Raw genomic sequence first — 22,948 nt, 5'->3', positions numbered from 1 at the left:
GAATCATATTGAGCAATCTGTCTTGCGCAATATTCAATTATAGCTTTCAGGGCACCGTCTCAACAACACCTGGTATAAAGCTTTTATCGTGTATTCCTTTTATTTATTTTAATGGCCAGGTTTGCATAAAACATTTTCAACATGAAATATTGGTTTAAAACAACATTTACTTCGAACACATTAAACATGAAAAGAAATGAGAAATGAAATGGGGTTTAACGTCCTACTGTTCTGCTCCGAACTGGGCTAATGAAGACGGGCATACGCCATACAGTGTGCTATGAGGGACATTTTGCCCGGACAGCGGCACTACGGCCTACTCTTATATCGAATTCCAACCAACTGTCAAGGGATCTTCTACGTGCACGCCAATGTGTACATGGGACCTCGGTTTTAAAAGAACAAACAGTCACACTTCAAGGACATATTACACTACACTAAACTTCAAATTTATCAAATTCAATTTTCTCTTTAAATTCGATCTCAGGAATCCTTCAATTTAGTAACTTGGATTTCTATTGGTCTGTTTTCAACTACTACAATTTCAAGTTTCGACAATAAAGCTTTTATTACCAACCCTTTTACAATATTTGAATGAAATATCCCGCACGGGGTGTTAGGTTATTTTCAGTTTCTATTCCAATTCAATAACATATTTAATACATGTCTTGGCTTTTATCATTATTGAGGGTTTGGATCATAAGATCACAACGTCGCATCAACGTTAAATCTTATTTTTCTCTCTTTATTCATTATTTATACTTTATTCATGTATTTTACATAATAGAATTCAAAAGATCAAAACATTTTGATTTTATGCATTAAATATTACACGTAGACCTAAATGTATTTTTCAAATACGTGTATAAAAATATAGGCTGGTAGAAGAACCTCGGATTTAGTGTGAGCTGGGGAAAAATCCAAAACAAATGATTCTTGATCCTTTAGATTAGTAACTGGATAGAGCAATAAACTAAAACACATACTTATGGAAGAACAATTACTGATTTATTTGTGCGACGCTTCGAAGTAGCCTTTACCTCTTGACATTAAAGATACATTATGGGAGATTCGATAACGAGTTGGCAGTACTCACTATAATAGTTAAAAACTAGATAATGTAAAGGCAATTTGCTGAAAATTTCATTCAAATTGATCCACTATGAACCGAGAATTAAGCGATTGAAATTTCCGCCTAGCCTCGGTCATCATTACTAAAGTTAGTACGATAAACAGCATAGTCTCGATTATCCATTTAATCGTTAAATCGTGAAGGAAAGTTATGCAGTAAATCGGCTCACAATCCACTGAAGATCACAGGCTAGCGATGCCATCTAGAGTTGATTATGTCATGGATAGGTTAATTAATGTCTAATTAATAATTTAGATAACATTTCAGGACTAAAGAAAGATCTGCAATAGACAGATTTAGCTCTTGTATAATGTATGTTTAACTCACTTATCATCAAATTTAACTTATGTTTTCCTTGTGCTAAATTAACACATTGTTAATTAAACATTTCATTTTGATAAACAACCAGTAAATAGATTTAATCATTAATAAACGATTAAAATTAACACACTTTTATGGATATACTACTTCTGAATTTTATAAACAGAAGTAGTATAACCATATAAGTCAACCGACAACACTGCAAGAATCGGCCGTGACACTGCAAGAGGAGTGGTGTCAATCAATATTCACAGTAACAGAGCGGTTGAATCTTTTCACCTTTAACACAATCCGCCGTGTGGCCATACTTATTCATTCTACTGATTGCTCCGGGAGTATCAAATGTTTCAGATCGCGCGTTGTAAACTAAGGTGGTGTCGAACTCGCCCGATCCCGGATTTAATAAAACAGAAATTTTAATGATGTACATGTTTGATCCATTAGAGAGAGCAGAAACGTTATCGGGACTTTTGCTTGTAGATTTAAATATTTTAAAGTCTTTTATTTTACTAAGTTGGACTCTTGAGCACATTTTATAATTTTCTAATCTATTATTAACTTCATTTACGAAGAACTGCACACTTCTATCGCGAAATTCAGAGTTTTTACTTAGTCCATCTTCTTCTAATTTACAGACACACCAGTGTGGAAGGATTCCAGCATTGTCACACGTTCTTTCGCCTGGGATTTTTTCAAACAGACTTATTCCCCTTTGTTTTGTGACGTCAATACTTCCCTTTGGGTTACCGGTAAAATATAAAATATCGTTTAATGTTTCATAAATATCAAAGTTTGATGTCAATCTTTTTGTATTATGCGATAAATTATTCACGATTTGAGGATATTTTTGATGAAACCACTTTGGAACTGTGACATACATCATCGGCATTCGTTCCTCCAGTTTGCCTATAAATGTTTTTACAAAATCTCCAAAACGGTATCCGTGATCGCCAAAGAAAATCAACACAGTATTGTTAAAAATTCCGTTATGTAGAGCTTTTTCCAGGATTTCAAAATAGTAATCGTCGGCGGTATACGCGTATTTAATTGCCTCACCGTGAGTCAGGTGTACTGGGAATGAAAACGCAAACGCTGGACGATGTCGGAAAGTTTGAAAAAAGTCTAAACCGTATTGAAGTATGATGCTTGTTTCTGAACGATTCTGAACACAGTTATGGAAACTATTCCATACGTACGGATCGTCGTTAAGAGCTATAGCAAAAGGTCGTAAATAATAATCAGTTGGCAGTTTTTGAAAACCACCCATGGTGTACTGGAATGTTCCACTTTCTGGAAAATCTTCCCCATATAGTGTTGAATAACCAGCTTGAGAATAATTCCTCCAAATGATATTAAGATCATCGGCTGGTGTTTTTGTGGATTGGGTGATATTTAGCCTTTCAAATTCCTCTTGGTCAAAATGTCCCGTTAATATCGGCACAATATTGATAAAAGAATTATCTGCTACTTTTGTGTAACCTTTAAAGTCAAATGCTCCGAGTTTGTTTAGCAAAAGATCTCTTGTTTTTGGCATATTTCGTATATGGTTGAGCCTGGACATAGATTCTATACCAATCATCCAGACATTCAACAATTCACTTGGTCTGTTTTGCGCCTTGTGTTGGACTAATTGCTTATCCAATTCCTTAATGCGTTCCGTTTTGGGTAAAATGAACGCGTGATAATTTCTATAGATATCATTTCCGTTTTCATCAAAACAGGTGACTTTGATTTGACCATGTGTAACGTTTACATCATCCGTAAATTTTATAGATTCAGTAAAAATAACTTTGTGTTCGGAATTAGACTCTCTTTCTATTCCCCTGTATTCACAATGGGAAAACTCTGTGAAACTTTTCAGTTTCGCAGATATTCTTAGGGTAATCCCTTCTTGACTCGTGTATGCATCTTTCACTAAACAGCCATATTTCTCTCGATATTTAAAGAACTTTTTAATGGAAGTACTGAATGGGTTATAATCCGGTATTTTACACCCAGTTGTATCCACAAAGAAATCCGGAGACAAAATGGGGAATTCTTCCATCGGAATGGTTTCCAAGTAGGACCAGTAAAGTATTCGAAATACACACGAGAATAGAATAAGGCAGAAGACAACCTTTGGAATTTTCCGCTCCACTGTTTTTTTAATTTCTATTTTTTTAAACCACATCATCTGAAAAATAAATGAGCACATCTAAAAGAGAGGGAGAGAGTTTAACCTCCATATATACACCAACCACAACACTTCGAGAATAACATATGGTTCAATTTTATTTCAATAATGTTCTTACGCGTTTAGATGTGAGTGAGAGGACCCAGAGAAAATCGACGAGGTTGAACAGGAGACCCGTCTTTAGCTGCGGGAAGAAACGGAAGGACCCGGAGAAACCCCACCAGGCTAGACGGACAACTCCACCCTTGTCACGAACAAGCCAGAATCGAAAACACTCTAATTGACTCAATGACATACCTTATGATCTAGCTCGCAGGCGATAAACCTTTGCCCCCCCCCCCCACAAAAAACGAACTTCGGCATAAGCTTACCTTTCTAGAAGATACTCTTAGGTCTGGACAGAATAACCATTTACCTCAAGTTGGTGTAACACTTCATTGAGTGATATAATCCAGTCGCGCAATACAGGTCAGTACGGGAATTTGAATTATACTACACTATTGTGTTTAAAGCCGTCTGCGCAGAACTTTGTACTAAGCTTTGATCGTGTATTCATTTGGTTTATTTGAATGGCGGGTTTGCATAAAACATTTTCAACACACTTGGTTTAAAGCTGTTTTTATTTCGTAAATAATATACAATCTAAGGGTATAAAAATATGATACAAACAAATCTAAGGAGGTTAATATTAGTTTGTATCCGTGTGGCTAGGGAAATCAAATGTGGTTTAACGTCCTACTGGGCTAATGAAGACGGGCATACGCTATAGTGTGATATGAGGGAACATTTTGCTCGGGTAGCGGCACTATAGCCTACTCTTATATCGAATTCCAACTAGCAAGGGATCTTTTACGTGCATGCCAATGTATACACGGGACCTCGGTTTTTCGTGCCATCCGAACGACTAGACAGCTGTCCTTGTCAGGCCCTCCGTCCTGCATCACTGACAAGGGGGAACCACGCAGGAAACTCTGGATGAACTTTCTCGGCCAATGCAGGGATCGAACACCCGACCTCCAGGCTAGCGAGCCAGCGTCTTATGTGTGGCTAGGGTGTACAGTATTTTATAATCAACAATCGAAATTTAGATACTCGTATTACTTCACTCTGAGTCTAGTTATTGCCGTTACACGAACAGTGTAGCCTCAAGGGTCATTGCTACCGTTGTTACGATATATATCAAACTAAGTCTCGATTATCCTTTTTTTATGTTAACCGCAAATTGTATTTAAATCTGTTGAAAATCTAGAGTATCCGATGGCATCGAGAGTTGATCATGGTCTTGGTAAGTTAATTAACTGTCCCCCGCCTTTCGACGAAAGCAGGGGACCATTAAAATGGGTTCGTCCGTCTGTCTGTCCGTCAAACATTTTGGGACACAATAACTTTCCTTCCAATTGAGCTAGAATGCTCGAAATTGGTGTAGGTGTTTATTGGGCGAATGCCTTGACGCGAGTGCGACGATAAGCAATTTGATTGGTTTGTGCTTTGGGACACGATAACTTTTGTTCTAATTAATAGTAAGTGCAGGAGGACCGCACTACACGTAAAACAAAAATCTACAAGATAAACCTGCGGACAAGACAGAAAATAGACATTGCACCAAATAAACAAATCAAATCAAGTGAATGGGAGAGTGGCGAAACTTGGTGTATAGTTTCATCACATTAATACATTGACTGAGTTTGATTATGGGAGCAAGGCTATAAGCAAATTTGATCGGTCGAGACTCTGGCGCTCGACAACTTTGATTCTAATAGAGTGATAATGGCGAAACTTTATGTATGGTTCTATTACATCAATACCTTAACAAGGTTCGATGCTGACCATTTTCTGCGGAGGCAAAGTACAGACTTCAATCTGATTAGTCGAGACTTTGGAACACAATAACTCTCCTTCTAATTGAGGTAGAATGTTCAAAATTGGTGCAGGTGTCTGTTTAGCAGCAATTTTTAGCCGAGATAATTCTTATCTACGGCTGCAATTGATACACTATTCGACTCTTTACGCAAGTAAAATTAGGTTCAGTTGCAAAATTTTCAACACATATCATCATAGTTTGCATGGAAATAAGTGATTATGTTACAAATAGTGAAGAGTGGAACACAGAAATCTTAATTTCATCATACCGAATAGTTTTTCTGTATTTTCGAGTGAACGTGATTTTGGTACGGCGGCCATTTTAACTGAACAAAAATTTTGCATAGCAGTTGGGTTATATCTAATCATATAATTATGCGATAAGGTTTCACCTTTATTTCAATCAGAATTGGGTTATTATATGTTACGCTATGTACAGTACAGTTTGGGGTCAGTTTAATTGGAAATTTAGGGAGTTATAGGCCAGTAACTTTTTTGTAGTCAAATGACTACAAAACTTGCGCAAAGGAAGGCCTAAGGACGGTCCACTACTATGGCTGGAGTAAGACGTAAGACATCAGTAGTGGAACCATTTCTTGTGTCTTGTTATGTGAATGCCTTGACATAGTCCATTCATGCGCATCCAAAATTGGTTGATGGACTTCCGGGTCACTTTGCCAAATGTCAGTTTGGCGGCCATTTTTAAAAATGGCCACCGTTTTGTTTTTCATTTGAAATATTGAGAGTCGGGGAAGCCTTCATAACTCAACAGTTTCACCTATGGATATGTAATATAGCTCAAAATGTTCATAATATAATTCTGGCCAATCAGTATTATCAGTTTTAAAATGAAAGATTAATCTGGAAAAAAGCAACATTTTCGATTTTTTTTTCCATGTCTGGTCATAAGTTTACTAACAAATCGTGTTCAGGCCGATATAAGCCAAATTATCTATTTGGTCAACTAAAGTGATTTAATAGATATCAGAAACATCGATCATAAAAAAATAATCTCTAATATGAGTGTACCAAATTCAAGATGGCGATCAAATTTCCTGAAAAGGCCAATTTGTCAGATAATAGTCATTTCATTGTTTGATATAACATGTACTATCCAATTTAAAGGGTGCTGAATGTTGCTGTACTTACAATTCAAGAAACATTATAGAAGATTTAGATAAAGAGCTAGCCATTCTTGCTACAATAGTTCGAAAATAGATAATGTAAAATGGATTATTTGAAAATTTCATTCAAATTACTCTATTGCAATAGAAGATATTAGCCTTTGAAGGTTTGACAAGACGTATGCAATAATTTCCAACCACCGTACTGGTTGTTGGAAGCTAAGTCTCGCGCTATTCCATTTTTAGATTAAATCAAAATACGGCTGAACCGTTCTAATCTATTTAATATCGGAGAAATCAGATGCAACCGAGAGTTGATTATGGTCTGGATCCGTTAATTAATGTCTAATTAATAATTTAGAAAACATTTCAGGCCTAACGAAAGACCTGCAACAGACAGATTTAACTCTTGCATAATGTATGTTTAATCTTAACAAAATCTTTGAAAAATCCAAGATGGCGAAAATTGATAATGGCGGCCATAATTTCAGTAAAATGAATGATGTTTTAGAAAATCGTCAATTTTCTGTTTTATATAGCTTATAATATCTCTTTTATAAGGTTTTCAGATTCGCCGAGCTCAAAAATGAATGCTGAAAATGATAATGCTCAAAAATGTTACATCTTATCCGACTCTCAATCCCCAACACCATAAACAATACAATGGGCATATGGAATTGATTATACAGGATCTCACAGATCACAAGTCATTTCACCTCCTATGCCTTTGCACCATCGTTAGTCGTATTGAGAATTATTTATGATATATCCATGTGTTATATATCATAAATAAGTTCTTAAAAGAACCTAATTTCTCTTATTCGTTCAGAAATGGTAATGTGGTCCGTTTTTACATTAAAGACCCTTTGCCCGGCAACTCTTGTCGTATAGTCTAGTAGGCCTGCAGCCAATTTTTTTTAGCTTGCTTAGAAACCCAGTTCCGCTACAAGGTTCTCCCTACTAAACAAACTATACTTTTTTGGAAAGCTTATAACACCAGGAACACAAATCCAAGCAAAATGTTTTAAGGCCAGGTGAAAATTGTGATAATTGTCAAGTAAATGCTATATTTATACTAACAATTGTGAAGTTGACATAAAATTACACATATGATACCTAGGATAGGACAGGCTTATCTTTGCCTCATGAGGTGAACGCCAGGGTTCTCTCCAACCAGGCTCGAAATTTCTTTTGAAAAAAAACTGACTGTAAATGGTGCTTTCTCGAGTATATCCTGGTGTTTTGATAATTCATCAAAAACGACGTAAATTCATGACTACGCAAGAACATTAACAAGTTTAGGGACCCCCGAAACTACCATACTCCTTTTGAGTGTCCATCCCTGAAAAGGGAGGCGAAAGGTATGATGTTAAAACGGGTTTCAAATTCCCGCATTACTTGAATACTTTAATTATCAGTAAAAAAATACACCATATAAAATGACAATTCGTATATTATTTTACAGTTATATATTTAAAAAATGTTTCCTTTTTATGCAATGAACAATTTATTGTTAGGTCGTGTAGGAATATATTGTGCTTAAACGTGTTGCAAATTTCCGTATTACATGGTAGACTTAAACTTATCATTGATATTTATTTTACAAACATAAAAAATGTTCCCGTTTTCATTTGTATTGTTAATTTGCGTAGAGGGATGTGATGTTGTTAAACATGTTACAAATAAACAACTGGTATATTACTATTAGTCGAGTATTTTACAGCTACAAGAAAGTTTACGTTTAATTTATTTTTAAGTTGAAGGGAGAGTCCTACAGGTAGTAGATCATATTAAATGTTGTTTAAATGTATATTTTCATAAACTTTGTATTCAGATAGATTATACTGAAGGTCCGTCTGGATAGAAAATAAGATTTTGTGTGAAATTCATTGGCTACGAAAACCCTATATATGCGTGATACTCACCCATCCTAACTAGAAATTCGTTTTTCGTTAAATTTTGTCGGCCATTTTGGAAATCGGACAGAACCCCAACCGAAAATGGCGTCACAGAAGTGACATAATATCAAAATTTTCTTCAGTGCCAAAATTTGACACAGAAACAACCCGTCCCCAAATATCGTTTCGATTGTGACACACTAGCTAAACGTTCACCATGTTGGTACCCTGCCACGCCGACGTTCAACATTTTAAATTTGACAGACTTTACTTTGTAAATTAAAATTAATCCAATCCACCCTATGCAATAAATCACTAATTCATTTTGTGAACCAAACATATCTAGAGCAAAATGCTAGCCAGTGGCTGCCAAGCAGATATGCCCACATTTTGCAAGAGATGGATAGAGAACAAGCTAATCAAAAGAGATTTTTCGTACAATCAAGGGCCATAATTCAGGAAGTTACAATCCGATATGCACGACTATCTACAGGAACCAAGATCTTTGTGATACAAAGTTATATTGGCAGTTTCATCAAGATCGAATCTGAATTGTGTCCTCTAGAGGGTCCACAACCTTGATACACCATATATTTACACTATCTGCGTACGAGGGGCGGCCATTTTGTACGGCAGTTTTGGTCCGTTTTTTTTTACGAAATTCGAACCCAATCATCATTAGGGTGTAACGGTAATAATTTCAAACCCTTTTTTAATCTGATAAAAATGGTTACCTCTAGAGGGACCACAAGCTAAAAACGCGATTTGTCGTACAATCAAGGGCCATAATTCAGGAAATAAGGAACCGATGTGCGCGAATATCGAAAGGCACCAAGATCGTTTGGTTATAAACGTGCATTTCAAGTTTCAGCAAAATCAGATAAAAAGTGTGACCTGTAGAGTGATTCAACGGCTGTACATGATTGACCGTAAACTTGGATAATCGAGTCTTTGTTTATTATCGTGACAATGGTAACAATGCCAATCGAGGCTACAGTGTTTTTGAAATTCGGTTATCTCGGCTCAGAATGAAGTAAATTGAGCCCATTTTCATTACGTTATCTATTGTTTTAAATATTATGGCGAGAACTGTCAGCTCTTTATCTGATCTTCCATAATATGTTTTACAGGTATTTTATAGACTTGACTAAGCAGGCCCAGGGGACTGCCATTAAGTTTTGACAGCTCGCTTTGTTTGGCGAACAAAACTCATCAGCAATTAAGATATATGTTTACAACGGGGGATCACGGTGGCTAAGTGGGTAAGGCGCTGGCTCGCTAGCCTGGAGGTCGGGTGTTCGATCCCTGCATTGGCCGAGAAGTTCATCCAGATTTTCCGGCGTGGTTTCCCCTTGTCAGTGATGCAGGACGGAGGGCCTGACAAGGACAGCTGTCTAGTCATTCGGATGAGACGAAAAACCGAGGTCCCGTGTACACATTGGCGTGCACGTAAAAGATCCCTTGACAGTTGGAATTCGATATAAGAGTAGGCCGTAGTGCCGCTGTCCGGGCAAAATTTCCCTCATAGCACACTGTATGGCGTATGCCCGTCTTCATTAGCCCAGTTCGGAGCAAAACAGTAGGACGTTAAACCCCATTTCATTTCATTTCATGTTTACAACGATGAATGTAAATCAGTTTATATAAATATGTGTTTTTTTACCAATTGTCGTCGGTTTTGGGTTCCAGACCATACATAGACACTTAGCTCCTTTAAATGCATTTTAAACGTATAATACCGAGTTGTCGACCGAGGTGTATTTCGTACATATTAAATGCATTTACAACCTATACAATATGTCAGGCTTGAACACAGATAAGCATAGGAATATAACAACAATAAGCAATACGTAGAGATAAAACTAAACTTTACCATAGATTGCAATTCATTCTATATAGAAATAAAGCTTTGCATGTCCACTCTTTGCATAAAAAAATATTATTTTATGATCATCTGCAAACTTATTAATGAAGACGGGCATACGCCATACAGTGTGCTATGAGGGAAATTTTGCCCGGACAGCGGCTCTACGACCTAATCTATTATCGAATTCCAACTGTCAAGGGATCTTTTACGTGCACGCCATTGTGTACACGGTACGTCGGTTTTTCGTACCATCCGATCTACTAGACAGCTGTCCTTTGTCAGGGGAAACCACGCCGGAAAATCTGGATGAACTTTCTCGGCCAATGCAGGGATCGAACATCCGACCTCCAGGCTAGCGAGCCAGCGTCTTACCCACTTAGCCACCGTGACCCTTCTTAAAGATGCCTTCTCGCGTCTAAAAACTGTGTGATTTCATGATATATTTGGACAAAAAAGCATATTCAAACCAATTGATCTATCAAATATTTGCTTCAAATCCCTCTCAAAACTTTGTATTCGCGGCGAGATACCTCAAGCTATAAATACTTGCTGTTAGAAGCCATGTTTGATACCTAACTTCATTGAGGGAGGGTCCATTGTACTTTATCACCCCTCAATGTTGCCAAAACCGCCTAACCATTTAATCAAGAAATAACAACCACTCCCTCAGTCAAGCTAGCACACAATAAGCTGGCAGACAACAGTCGGGTTGCCAGTTAGTGACATTTTTGCCCAGTGCTTTCCCCTTGGGTGTTTTTCGGGAAATCCAGTATTTTTCTTGTAAGATTGGGCGTCTATTTTTTCCATATATACCATACTTTTATTGGAAACAACCACCCGATAAATGCTGAATCTTTATATACAACGTACGATAAGTTATTTGCTACCAAAATAACGTTTGTAAATGATGTTATACCCCACACCCTTAACTAAATGCCTTGTTTGCGTGTTTTATATGTGGTGCGAACCATTGGAGTCACGATAAAGCATTAACACCCTTCTTAATCCATGCTAAGACATGGGGAAGCCAGACTGAGCTACATTAAACTTCTAATTAAAAGTAGCCCGTTTACCATTAACCAATTGAAGGGTCCAGGGGAAGAACGATCTAAGTCACATTTTTTTCTTTTCGCATATAAAAGGCAAAACAGTCTTTTGGACGAGAATGCTTGACGCGAACAGAACAACGCGTGGGTTTAATTACAATTTTATAATGATGTTTAATACGAATCATAATTACCATGACTTCCACTTTTCAGCCGAACTAAAAGGTCAAATAAAAGGTACGATAGACGTAATTTGTCCGGGAGACCATTTCAGAAGGGGCTAGGTTCGATGTAACTCCGATCGTTTTATCACTCGTCACTTCAGTCAGTTATATAGAGGGATGACTCGTCACTTCCGATTCAGGAAACCTGTATTACACAGCTATCGTAGCAATGATCTCTGTGTTAAAATTATATTTGGAACGTCTATCACGTATGTGATAATGACTGACACCAATATTGTCATTTAACTTCCTGGAGACCATTTCTTACATCTAAATGTAGACCAGTAATGCTTTTGGGTAATCAAATGTGACTGATTTCCTTATATTTATAAAGTTAGGTTATCAACAATCATCACCGACCATAATTCCGGAACTAACTTTGTGAAAGCCTCATGGGTTTCATTTAGCCATTACGGAACCTGTTATACAGATTTTGTAAAAAAAAATGCCCTGATATATTGTCCCTATTCCGAAGTGGTTTAACCAAAAATATCGATAAATTATGAATGATGTATCGCAAAATGCAAAACAAATAAATAAAAAAACAAAAACCCAAAACAACAACACATTGATGTCAATGATATGGCGTTTAAAGCCCAACTTTTCTTCTCCAGCCGATATGTACGCTTTTCTTAAACAATCGTCTTTTATTTAGATATTTAGAAAACTGTCCATTCTTTATTGAAAATTATGGACAGTTTTACCAATAATAGACACTTGTCTGAAAAATGCCCCTCAGTTGTTCTTTCTATTTACATAATGGACAGTCTTCCATTAGATGTAATTGCTAGCGATTGGTGCTGAAACCCTCATTTTCCTCTAGGGCCATGCATGTACAATCAACCCACAAAGCGTCCAAATCGTTCGTTGGATGTTGATAGTTGACAACTGACAATTTTAAAGTCGAAGCTTTTAGGTAATGGGAGATAACTCGTACATAACAAATGGACTCAGACTAGCAATTATTTTCCCATTGACTTCAATGTTAAATGGCTGTAACATAACAGACTGTAGCTTTTTGCTTAACATTCCGTTGGTTCCAATCTTTATAGGCACAATGGGGACCACATTTGGCAATCTCCTCATCATAATTTTTTTTTTTTTTGGGGGGGGGGGGGGGGTAACCGTTTAGATTTTTTGCTACGGGGATTTGAAGTTGACTGGGGTGAAAATCTCACTTCCGACACAATGATTGCTCTGCAGAAAGACACTTCATACCCCCTATTCCTCCTTTGTAATATCATCAGTATTACCCACAACTGCTATGAAATTGCAAATTTGATCCCTTTTCTCCAATTCTAGATCAAAATGTCAACCAACAAAAACAGGAAGAGGGTAGAAAAAAATTAAGGAAAAAATTGTCTGTTCACTAGTCTGAGTCCAAATGGAAACAGCAGGCTTTATTCCCTTAGGCTGATCGGCTGTAGCACACTTAAAATATTTTGCTGGTCAATACTGTAAGTGGGATGTTTGGCGCGCGCTGTACCATAAGGTCTGTCATTGAGTCAGCTGGCGAGGTTTCGATTCCCCGGTTGTATGTGACAAGATGAAGGGTCGCCTGTCCAACCTCATGGGTTTTCTCCGGGTCCTCCGGTTTCCTCCCACTGCTAAAGACCCCTACGCGCAAGCAAATTATTGAAATAAAATTAAAAACCATGTGTTAGTCCCGAAATGACCTAGTTTAAGCCCCATTACTCTCTCTCTCTCATTTATTTGGGGTTGGGAGCCATATCGAGGACTATCTGGGTTCCAACCCGGTATTTGCCGGGACAGTTTCTCGGGATTTACGTTAAAGGGGCATTATGGGGAGGGTAGATAAAGAGTTGGCTGTTCTCACTATAATAGTTAAAATCTAGATAATGTAAAGGGTATTTGCTGGAAATTTCAGTCAAATTGATCCTCTCTGAGCCGAGAGATTAGCTTTTGAATTTTAGGCCTAGCCTCGATCATTATTACTAAATTCCGTGCGATTAGAACATAGTCTCGGTTATCCATTTTTGAATTAAATCATCAATGAGCGTTGAGAAACAAATCGGATTCAAATCCAGTAAATATCACAGGCTAGCGATGACATCGAGAGTTGATTTTGGTCTGGATCAGTTAATTAATATTTAATTAATAATTTAGATACCATTTCAGGCCTAAAGAAAGACCTGCAATAGGAAGATTTAGCTCTTGCATAATGTATGTTTAAGGAAATTCAATTGCTGCCCGGGCTGGATGTCCCTCACAGCACACTGTATGGTGCAGAATTAGTAGGACGCTAAGCCCAATTTCATTCATTCATTTGGGGAATACTTAGGTCAGTTCTAGACGCCTGACACAATTAGGTAAATTAATGGGAGGGCTGCTCGCCATCTTCAATAGAAAGCTTGATCTCACTTTAACTACGTACATCTTACCAATGCCTTCACGTAATACCCTGCATATTTCGTCACTAATTTCGATTGGGTACAAGCCCAACTTGTAAGCCTATCAGATTCCTCGATCGTCGCGAATACCAAGTCTCGCGCTTTCAAGCTAAAATGTCTACTTGTGATAATCGAGTTGCAAAGTTCAAGGTTCATTCAATGTCAAGGTTTCCGTGGAGGTCGCGATGTCACAACCCCTGATTGGTCGCTACTGCTCACGTGTCTGTAGATAAAATAGCTATAAGTTCGGGAATTCTGAAGTAAATAAGCAACGTCTAGATGTTGTGAAACTCGCAGTCGTTGCTTTAGGAACATGGCTGCTCGCAGACTAAGCGTTGATTAACGTCTTGAGCCAAGGCTCTTCTAAACCAAACATTGATTATATATTCCTCTATAAAATTCGGATACTCGGCGTAAACCACACCCTCTGTAACGACAGCATCCCAGTTTCCAAACGACATCGTAAATAAAAGTGAATTTAAAGGAGATTATCCCATAACTCAATATTATCCACAATGTTCATAATTAAAATGACAAATTGGATTTCAATATTATCCATAATGTTCATAATTAAAATGACAAATTGGAATTCAAAATTATCCATAATGTTTATAATTAAAATGACGAATTGGAATTCAATATTTGTCCAATTCACTGAATATTGATGATATCTTACGGTGAAAACGGAAGATCCTAATATCCAATATTTAAGAGACAATGAACATTTTAAAATCACTACGCGAGTCATGTCTAGTCCAATTTGTAATGAAACAGTGAATAACATCGCCCACAAGATAATGCGAACGTAATTAAAAATGACTGATTCACAAACGACAAAATAATAATAAGAAAAGAACAACAATAATTACCGTTCCATTTTGACTGTTCATGTATTTTATCGAACATAATGGATGAGAAGTTACAATCAAATTTTCAAAAATTAAATCACTCTATTGCAGTAATATGTGACCCGGCAATACCTATTTCTTTGAATATCATAGTCTTAATTTGGTTGTCCAACCTCGTGGGTTTTCTCCGGGTCTTCCGGTTTCCTCCGACTGCTAAAGACCCCAAGCGAATTGTTGAAATAAAATTAAACCATATGTTAATCCCGAAATGACCTAGTTTGTGTCGAGTGGACGTTAAACCCCATTTCTCTCTCTCCCTCTCTCTCTCTTAATTCTGGTCATGGTTCTCTGAATGCATGGGGAGACACGGTCGCTCAGTGGGTAGGACGTTGGTTCGCTAACCTGGAGGTCTCGTGTTCGATCCCTGCGATGGGCGAGAAAGTTCTTCTGGATTTTTTCGCCGTGGTTCCCCCTTGTCAGTGATGTAGGACGAAAGGTCTGGCAAGGAACAACATATGGTCGTTCGGATGGAACACAAAAACGAGGTCCTGTGTACACATTGGCGTGCAATGTAAAGAACACTTGACAGTTAGAATTCGATATAAGAGTGGAAATTGTCCATCATAGCACACTGCATGGCGTATTGCCGGTTTCATTAGCCCAGTAGAAGCAGAACAGTGGGACGTTAAAACTCATTGCATTTAATTTCTCTGAATGCAAATGATTATGTTAAATTCCAAACACAGTTTTGAAATATTTGTCTTCGTAATTTATATTACTGAACTATTTTACATATATACCTTCATTCTTTATACAGGTCACAATTCTATGGAATACAATTACTGCTTATTACTGAGCGACATTTCGACTAGGCTTCTCATTGCCTGATAATGACTATAGAAGCCTAGTCGAAATGTCGCTCAGTAATAAGCAGTAATTGTATTCCATAGTATTGTGACCTGTATACTCCAATTCAATTACTAAATGCCATTGAAACAATATGTCATTCTTTATTGGATGTTTATGATGTGCTTTTATTATGGCGTGGAGAGCCGCTGTTAATCAATGAGTAAGACACTGGCTCGCTAACTAGAAGGTTTCGGGTTAGCTCCCTGTGTTGGCCAAAAATGTTACTCGGGTTTTCCCGCTGTGGTTTCTCCTTGTGGTGCTGGGGGGTTGCCAAGAAACAGTGTTTCACATTGGTAGTTGGAATTCGTAATAATAGTAGGCCGTAGTGCTGCTGTATGGGCCAAAGTTTCTTCATTAGACTAGTGGGTGCAGAAAAGTATGACGTTAAATCCTGTTTTATTTCAATTATTACGGAGATTTACGCGAAGACACAGCTCCCGTCAAAAGTCAAAACCTAGTAACTCACTTTTTTTTTTAGCAAAGTTGAGTTAGGACCAACTTTGTAGTTACATGTACTAGGGTATGTGCTTCCTGTTGTTGTTCTAGATATTCCGATCTTTTGATTTTGTAAGCAGTTACACCTATGACAAAACCTAGAAACTTACTTCATTTTCCTAGTATGCCACAGAAAAACCTAGTAACTCACACTGAATAAGCCTGGGGTTTAATATTCATTCATTACGTTTTCCTTTGTTTTCTCAAAATAAGAAAAAACGTGAGTTACTAGGTGTTGCCTTTTGACGGGAGACATGTGGTGTTATGAAGATACAAAACAAACATTTTATTGGGATGTACGTTGCCTGGTTATGGTGTTATGGGAATGGTGTAATAATTCAAGATCTGTGGAGCTCTCGTGAATAGCTTGATAAGAACTAATTTAAACTGGAGAAATTATTGCCGTGTCTAGGGTAGAAGACGGACTCTTTATACTCTTCAGGGCTACTCGGATCAATAGTCACGTGGATCCACAATATTCAGACTTAACCACATTGTAATAAAACCAATTACTTAGCGGAGACGTTACTTCTGACATGATTTCGCACAATATTGGACACCATTTTTGTCAAGGCTTGCAGTCATTAGTGGCTTTTTATTGAAAACGGAAGAAGATAAACAAGAGTCTTAACAAACCTGTCTTTAGTCTCGGATTCCTATCAGCATGGTGGGAAACGTTACCATGGTAATACTAACAATCATTTTTACGTATCGAAAATGATACTAGAATGATACGACAAGGGACTACAATGACACCGGGGAGATTGTACGAGACGACACGAGCGTGTAACAAAACTTGCTTACAATGTTAAAAGGTTACTCGATATTTGGCCAGATTTAATGGAGAGTAATGAGAACGATCACATGATGTATATAATATTATTTGCCTTGTAGCCATTAGTATTCATATCAGTCATCCAGTCATGTCATCGATACCATCACCAAAATGACAAACTGATATTATTTAGGTGATGGTAACCACATTACACTAATAATGTGTATCATGTCCAATTAATTCTTCGCGGGTCAGTTCTTCCCTTGGTTTCTGAATAGAGAGTGAGGGGAGGGGAGGGGAGGGGGTAACATCCATTCGACACAAACTAGGTCATTTCGAGACTAACATGGTTCAATTGTATTTCAATAATTCGCTTGCGCGTAGGTTTTTTTTTCAGTGGGCGGAAACCGAAGGACCAGGAGAAAACCCACGAGGTTGGACAGGTGACACTACTCCTTGTCACGTACAACCGGCGAATCGAAATTCTGGATAAAGTCTTTTGGCTTAGCCACGCGTCTGCATAATATACTAAAGTTGGCTTTTATTTTTAACACATTCTTCCAAATATGATTCCGAAGACAAACACGCACCAATTGGTATTCTAAAAGAGTTAATAAGTGTTTTTATCGGCCAGGGGCCTGTTTCACGAAATTTTAACTAAAGATAAAAATCCAAATTTTAGTAGAAACTTCAATTTTGATTGGCTAAGCACTAAAATCAATGTAATATTATCCAATCAAATTACTAAAATATGGATTTTATCTTAGTTAAAATTTCGTGAAACAGGCCCCTGTTTATGGATGTGCCTACAAGACTATACCTTATAATAAACATTAACATGGAAACTACGTAAATTAATAATAAAGTGGGCTCTGGGGGAATACTGATTATGGTGCGAGTCTACGGTCAGCCATACTGATATATAACTTAACTAATATTAATAACTACAACATGTTATTAAATGTATTGACGGTGTGTGCTAATGAGCGTTAAGTAGAAAACTATACATGTTGTGTGTGTTTATCATCATGCCATCTTATCAGATGTTAGCATCAAAATAACATTTATTAATCTGAGAACATATGAAAGGGTTGATACAAGATATTTGATTAGCGTGGATGAGGGTAGAAACCTGATTGTACCTAACTTTGTAGAGCAACACTATTTTGTTCTATACACAAAAACAAAAATAACAAAAAAATGCAAGGTCGACCAAAAGGTGCAAGTTCTTATATACCACGTTTAACATATTTTGTGACATCCTTATTTTCATTTCATATATTAGCGAAATTGCTGAGAGAGAGAGAGAGAGAGGGAGGGGGAGAGGGAGGGTTTAACGTCCACTCGACACAAACTAGGTCATTTGGGTACTAACATATGGTTTAATTTTATTTCAATAATTCGCTTGTGCGTAGGGGTCTTTAGAGAGAGAGAGATTGAGATTTAACGTCCACTCAGCACAAATAGGTCATTTCGGGACTAACAAATGGTTCAATTTTATTTCCATAATTCGCTTGCGCATAGGGGTCTTTAGCAGTGGCAGGAAACCGGAGGACCCGGAGAAAACCCACGAGGTTGGACAGGCGACCAACTCCTTGTCACGTACAACTGGGAAATCGAAACCAAGCCAGATGACTCAATGATAGACCATATGATATAGCGCGCACGTGCTACCCCCCCCCCATCCACCGTCCCCCCCATCCCGAAATAGCGTAGAGTTTATGCATTCGCCCCCCCCCCCGCCTCGCCCTTCTTCCCTCCCTCCCCGAACTGGTGTAGCTATTATTATATACCGATAGATGAAATCATTTAATATTTGTTATTAATAGTTTTATTCTCTACATTGGCTACTCAGTAGTAGGATAAATGCATATTTCTTGTGTCTACTAAAGTAGTATATATACTAAACAAGTCTAATCTGGCCACGACTTCCGATTTAAGGTCAGTTTGAGAAAAATACAGTCTAATAGAAGCCTAAAGGGATATACAAGATAATATACATTTGACAAGTAAATTAATGAGAATAGTACAATATTGTAAACAGTGTTATTCCCCAGAGGCGTTTCTATTAAATAAAGCATATCCATTCTAAACAATATTGTCAATAGAAAGGGGGACGGGTGCTCTGCCTAGCCACCCCAGCACCAGTGTCTGACGTCTAAGGAAAAGTTCCCTGTATATAATATTGCTTGATTAAATAAAAGATACATTAGTTAAGAGTTTAATAAAGAGTTGGCCATCCTTGCTATAATAATCCAAAAATAGATGATAAAAAAAGAAAATGTTGAAAATTTCAGTCAAATTACTTTGTTCTGAACGAAATTGTCACTGTTGGAAGTTTGCACTAGAAATAGGCATCAACTGTGTCGACAGACGATAACTCCATCCACATATTCTCGATTATCAAGTAACATGCTCAATGGCTATGGTAGCTTCGCTTCGCAGGCCTTTCATCGCCAGTTTCCGGTAGTGACATCAGTGACTAACGGTAAACGTAAGCTTTGTCCGCCATTTATTGATTTAATTTTAAATGGACGACTGTTTAAATCCAAGCTGTATCCAATCCACCCGAATAGTAGATTTTGTGAGCTTTTCGTGCAAATATAGGTCTAATTAATAATTTCTAAAACATCTGAAGCGTAAATAAAGACTTGCAATAGGCAGATTTAACTCTTCCAGAATGTATGTTTAAGTAACAAATAATATATCAGATATCTCACGGCTTAATCCACGCTAATATGTACACAGATTGATTATTTAACATGTCATTATGCAAGAGCTAAATCTGCCTATTGCAGGTATTTCTTTAGGCCTGAAATCTTATCTAAATTATTAATTAGACATTAATTAACTTATCCAGACCATATTCAACTCTCGGTGTCAAGGCTAGCCTTCGATATCGACTGGATTAGAATCATATATGCTGCTAACGCTCATTGATAATTAAATCAAAACAATGGATAATCGAGACTATGCTTGTTAACGTACTAACTTTAGTAATGATGAACGAGGCTATGCGCAAATTTCCGAAGCTGATATCTCGGTTCATAGTATATCAATTTGACTGAAATTTTCAACAAATTACCTTTACATTATCAAGTTTTTAACTATTATAGTGAGAACTGTCAGCTCTTTATCTAATTTTCCATAATGTATATTTAAGAAAACAAAATCAAAATACCAACGCTAGATAATCTCCCGACGTGGATTCAGTCGGATTTAAAATAGGCCAATCATAAAATTTTCGTGGACAGCAAAATGGCGGCGGGCTTATTACATCATAGACCGATGCAATTTCACTTTCACATATCTTTGTAAATACTGAACGGAAATAACCCCAATTAGGACTGATACTCCCTATTAGAGATTTATCTTCCACAATATTGTAGTTAGTCTAGGGGAAGCAGGGAATTTTTGCAGGAGGGGGTTTGCCAGGTTCCTGAGAAATTGTATCCCCCCCCCCCCGGCTTGAAATTTTTTGCGAAATACATGGTCTCTATCGTCATTTTGGCGTATATATACATACACAGAAAAATACAACATCCCGTTTGACATCAATTTTTATTATGAATTAATAGAATGACATTGTGATTCAATTTTATTGATGCAAAGCATTAATTGTGATATCACATATGTCTATATCATTATCTCGCGATAAAGGATAATGCACAATTATGACATTTTTCTCATAAAAAAGATTTTTTTACAAAAAAATTTATGTAGCTGAGCAGTGGGGGGGGGGGGGTGCCCCCCCCCCTCTGGATCCGCGCCTGGGAAGAACGATCTAAGTTACATTTTTGTCTTTTCGCATAAAAGGCAAAACAGACTTTTGGACCAGAATGTTTGACGCGATTATAACAACGAGTGGGTTTAATTACAACTTCAATATGATGTTTAATATGAATCATAATTACCAGTACAACTGACTTCAATTTTTAGGCAAATTTAAGTTAAGTAAAGAGTACGATGGACTTGTATTTGTCCGGGAGCCCATTTCAGAAGGTTCTTGGTTCGATGTAACTCCGATTGTTTTTACCTGAAATAGATTGTTCCACAAAAAGCGTATACAATTTCCTACCAGGTGGCGCCATTAACTGGGGTTTCATTGAACAAGTGACTTAGATCGTTCTTCCCTGGCCGGGGCTCTTCATATGTGTACAAGGGTTGCTGTGGATTCTGTGGTTAACACATGACGGATGCTGCTGATGATCCGAAGATGGTAGTAGCTTATCTTGGTTAGATCATTTACATGACTGGACATACTGTTGTTAAGATTTTTTACTTTATCTCTGAACGCAATCTGTACTCCACCAACTTGAACGTGATCCATTGACATCTTTGAAATTCGTGAAGATGGACCAGTTATGGCCCCTGTCTTGTCATTGTTCAGTTTTAATTTAAAAGATAGCGCGCAAATGACGCATCAAGATTTTAATGAGGGGGTTTGCATTTTGCTAAAGAATTGTATTAAAAATATGGTTCACCGACTTAAAAGACATATCTAAACTACCGGGAAAAACATATTTCTTAACACCCACTTATCTCTTGAGATACTCGAATCAAGAAGAAGCTAAAAGCTTTCGAACTGGGTTTTTTTAAGTCTTTTTACCGAAGAACAGCGCGCCGATTACATTATGCAGTATAAAGTTTTTCTTTAGATTACCTAACGATTCATAACACAGCAAGCTTTGTGGACGTACGTTTCGTTGCCGGACAACCTTGTTCGTTTTTATGTCATTTATTTAAGATGTTTGTATTCATTTGACTCCTCGTTTAGTCAATGGAATAATTTAGCCTATCGTAAAACGGCCCATACACGTTCAATATTTTGATCAATTAATTGATTGATGGCAATTAATTAATATAAATTAATTGGCGAAACCGACCTTGCCCACACACCATCAATGTTTTAGCGTCAATTTTCATTCTGATCGAAAACTTCGAGATGAAAGCATCTCTGGCACTAGGACACACGGTCTATTTATACTATTCAAAAAAAAGTAGGGGATATTTGATTTTTAAGTGTTATTAAAGTCACCTAATGAAACTGACGAAGAAACAAATGACAAAATGAAATGAAGTTCACATTCATCGATTTATTCCAAATGATCGTTAGACTAAGTAAGGCACAGACTGACCATTATAAGGGTAAAATGATACCCGGGGTCAAACAGCAAAGTTACCACAGCATCACAACCAAGTCAGTAACGGGTAAATCCTCCTCTGTTTGCCAAACAAGCATTGATCCGACGTGGCATACTCCTAATGAGACGTCTAAGGTCATTTTGGTCCAGATTGTCCCATTCCTGTTGCAACGCAGCAGCAAGTTCTTGGACATTGGCAGGACGTTGTTGACGTTGACGTAACCTCTGTCCAAGCATGTCCCAGACATGCTCGATGGGGGAGAGGTCGGGACTCAGTGCTGGCCAAGGTAATGTGGTGATGTTCTGTTGTTGGAGGTAACCTGTAACGATCCTGGCCCTGTGACATCTTGCGTTGTCATCCTGGAAGATGAAACGGCGGCCATGACGTCGTGCGAACGGCACAACATGGACTGCCAAGATGTTGTCCCGGTAGTACTGGCCTGTAACACGCCCTGCAACAACATGTAAAGCCGTTCTTCCAGCAACAGTGATGCCTCCCCACACCATAACAGAACCAACGCAAAATCGATCATGTCTGATGACGTTAACGTCTTGGAAGCGCTCGTTTCGACGACGCCACACCCTCCTACGTCTGTCCAAAAAATCAACAGTGAACCTTGACTCATCTGAAAACATCACATTGCTCCAGCGTCGATTATCCCAGTGTTGACGATCCCTACACCAACGACGTCTTGCCTGAATGTGATGATCTCTCAAACAA

The 22,948-nt window shown here is 37.7% G+C and overlaps 1 protein-coding gene across 1 annotated transcript; it reads right to left on the bottom strand.

The window, feature by feature from the left end:
• Positions 1–75: 75 nt before the first annotated feature.
• On the bottom strand, positions 76–4,135 carry LOC126815085 (uncharacterized). The gene is made up of 2 exons (XM_050540627.2): positions 3,998–4,135; positions 76–3,626 (listed from the first exon to the last, which is right to left on the bottom strand). Exon 2 carries the CDS (start codon positions 3,624–3,626, stop codon positions 1,695–1,697), a length of 1,932 nt encoding a protein of 643 aa, XP_050396584.1. The 5' UTR covers positions 3,998–4,135; the 3' UTR covers positions 76–1,694.
• Between the last annotated feature and the right edge of the window lie 18,813 nt (positions 4,136–22,948).

Source organism: Patella vulgata, chromosome 1 (assembly GCF_932274485.2).
Source record: "Patella vulgata chromosome 1, xgPatVulg1.2, whole genome shotgun sequence".
In the NCBI taxonomy this organism is placed as follows: Eukaryota; Metazoa; Mollusca; class Gastropoda; family Patellidae; genus Patella; species Patella vulgata.
Note: the sequence above shows the minus strand (reverse complement) of the source record. Positions and strands in the feature narration are given on the sequence as shown.

Coding starts and splice junctions, on each gene's coding strand:
- LOC126815085 (XM_050540627.2), bottom strand. CDS start 3,626: ATGATGTGGTTTAAAAAAATAGAAATTAAAAAAACAGTGGAGCGGAAA.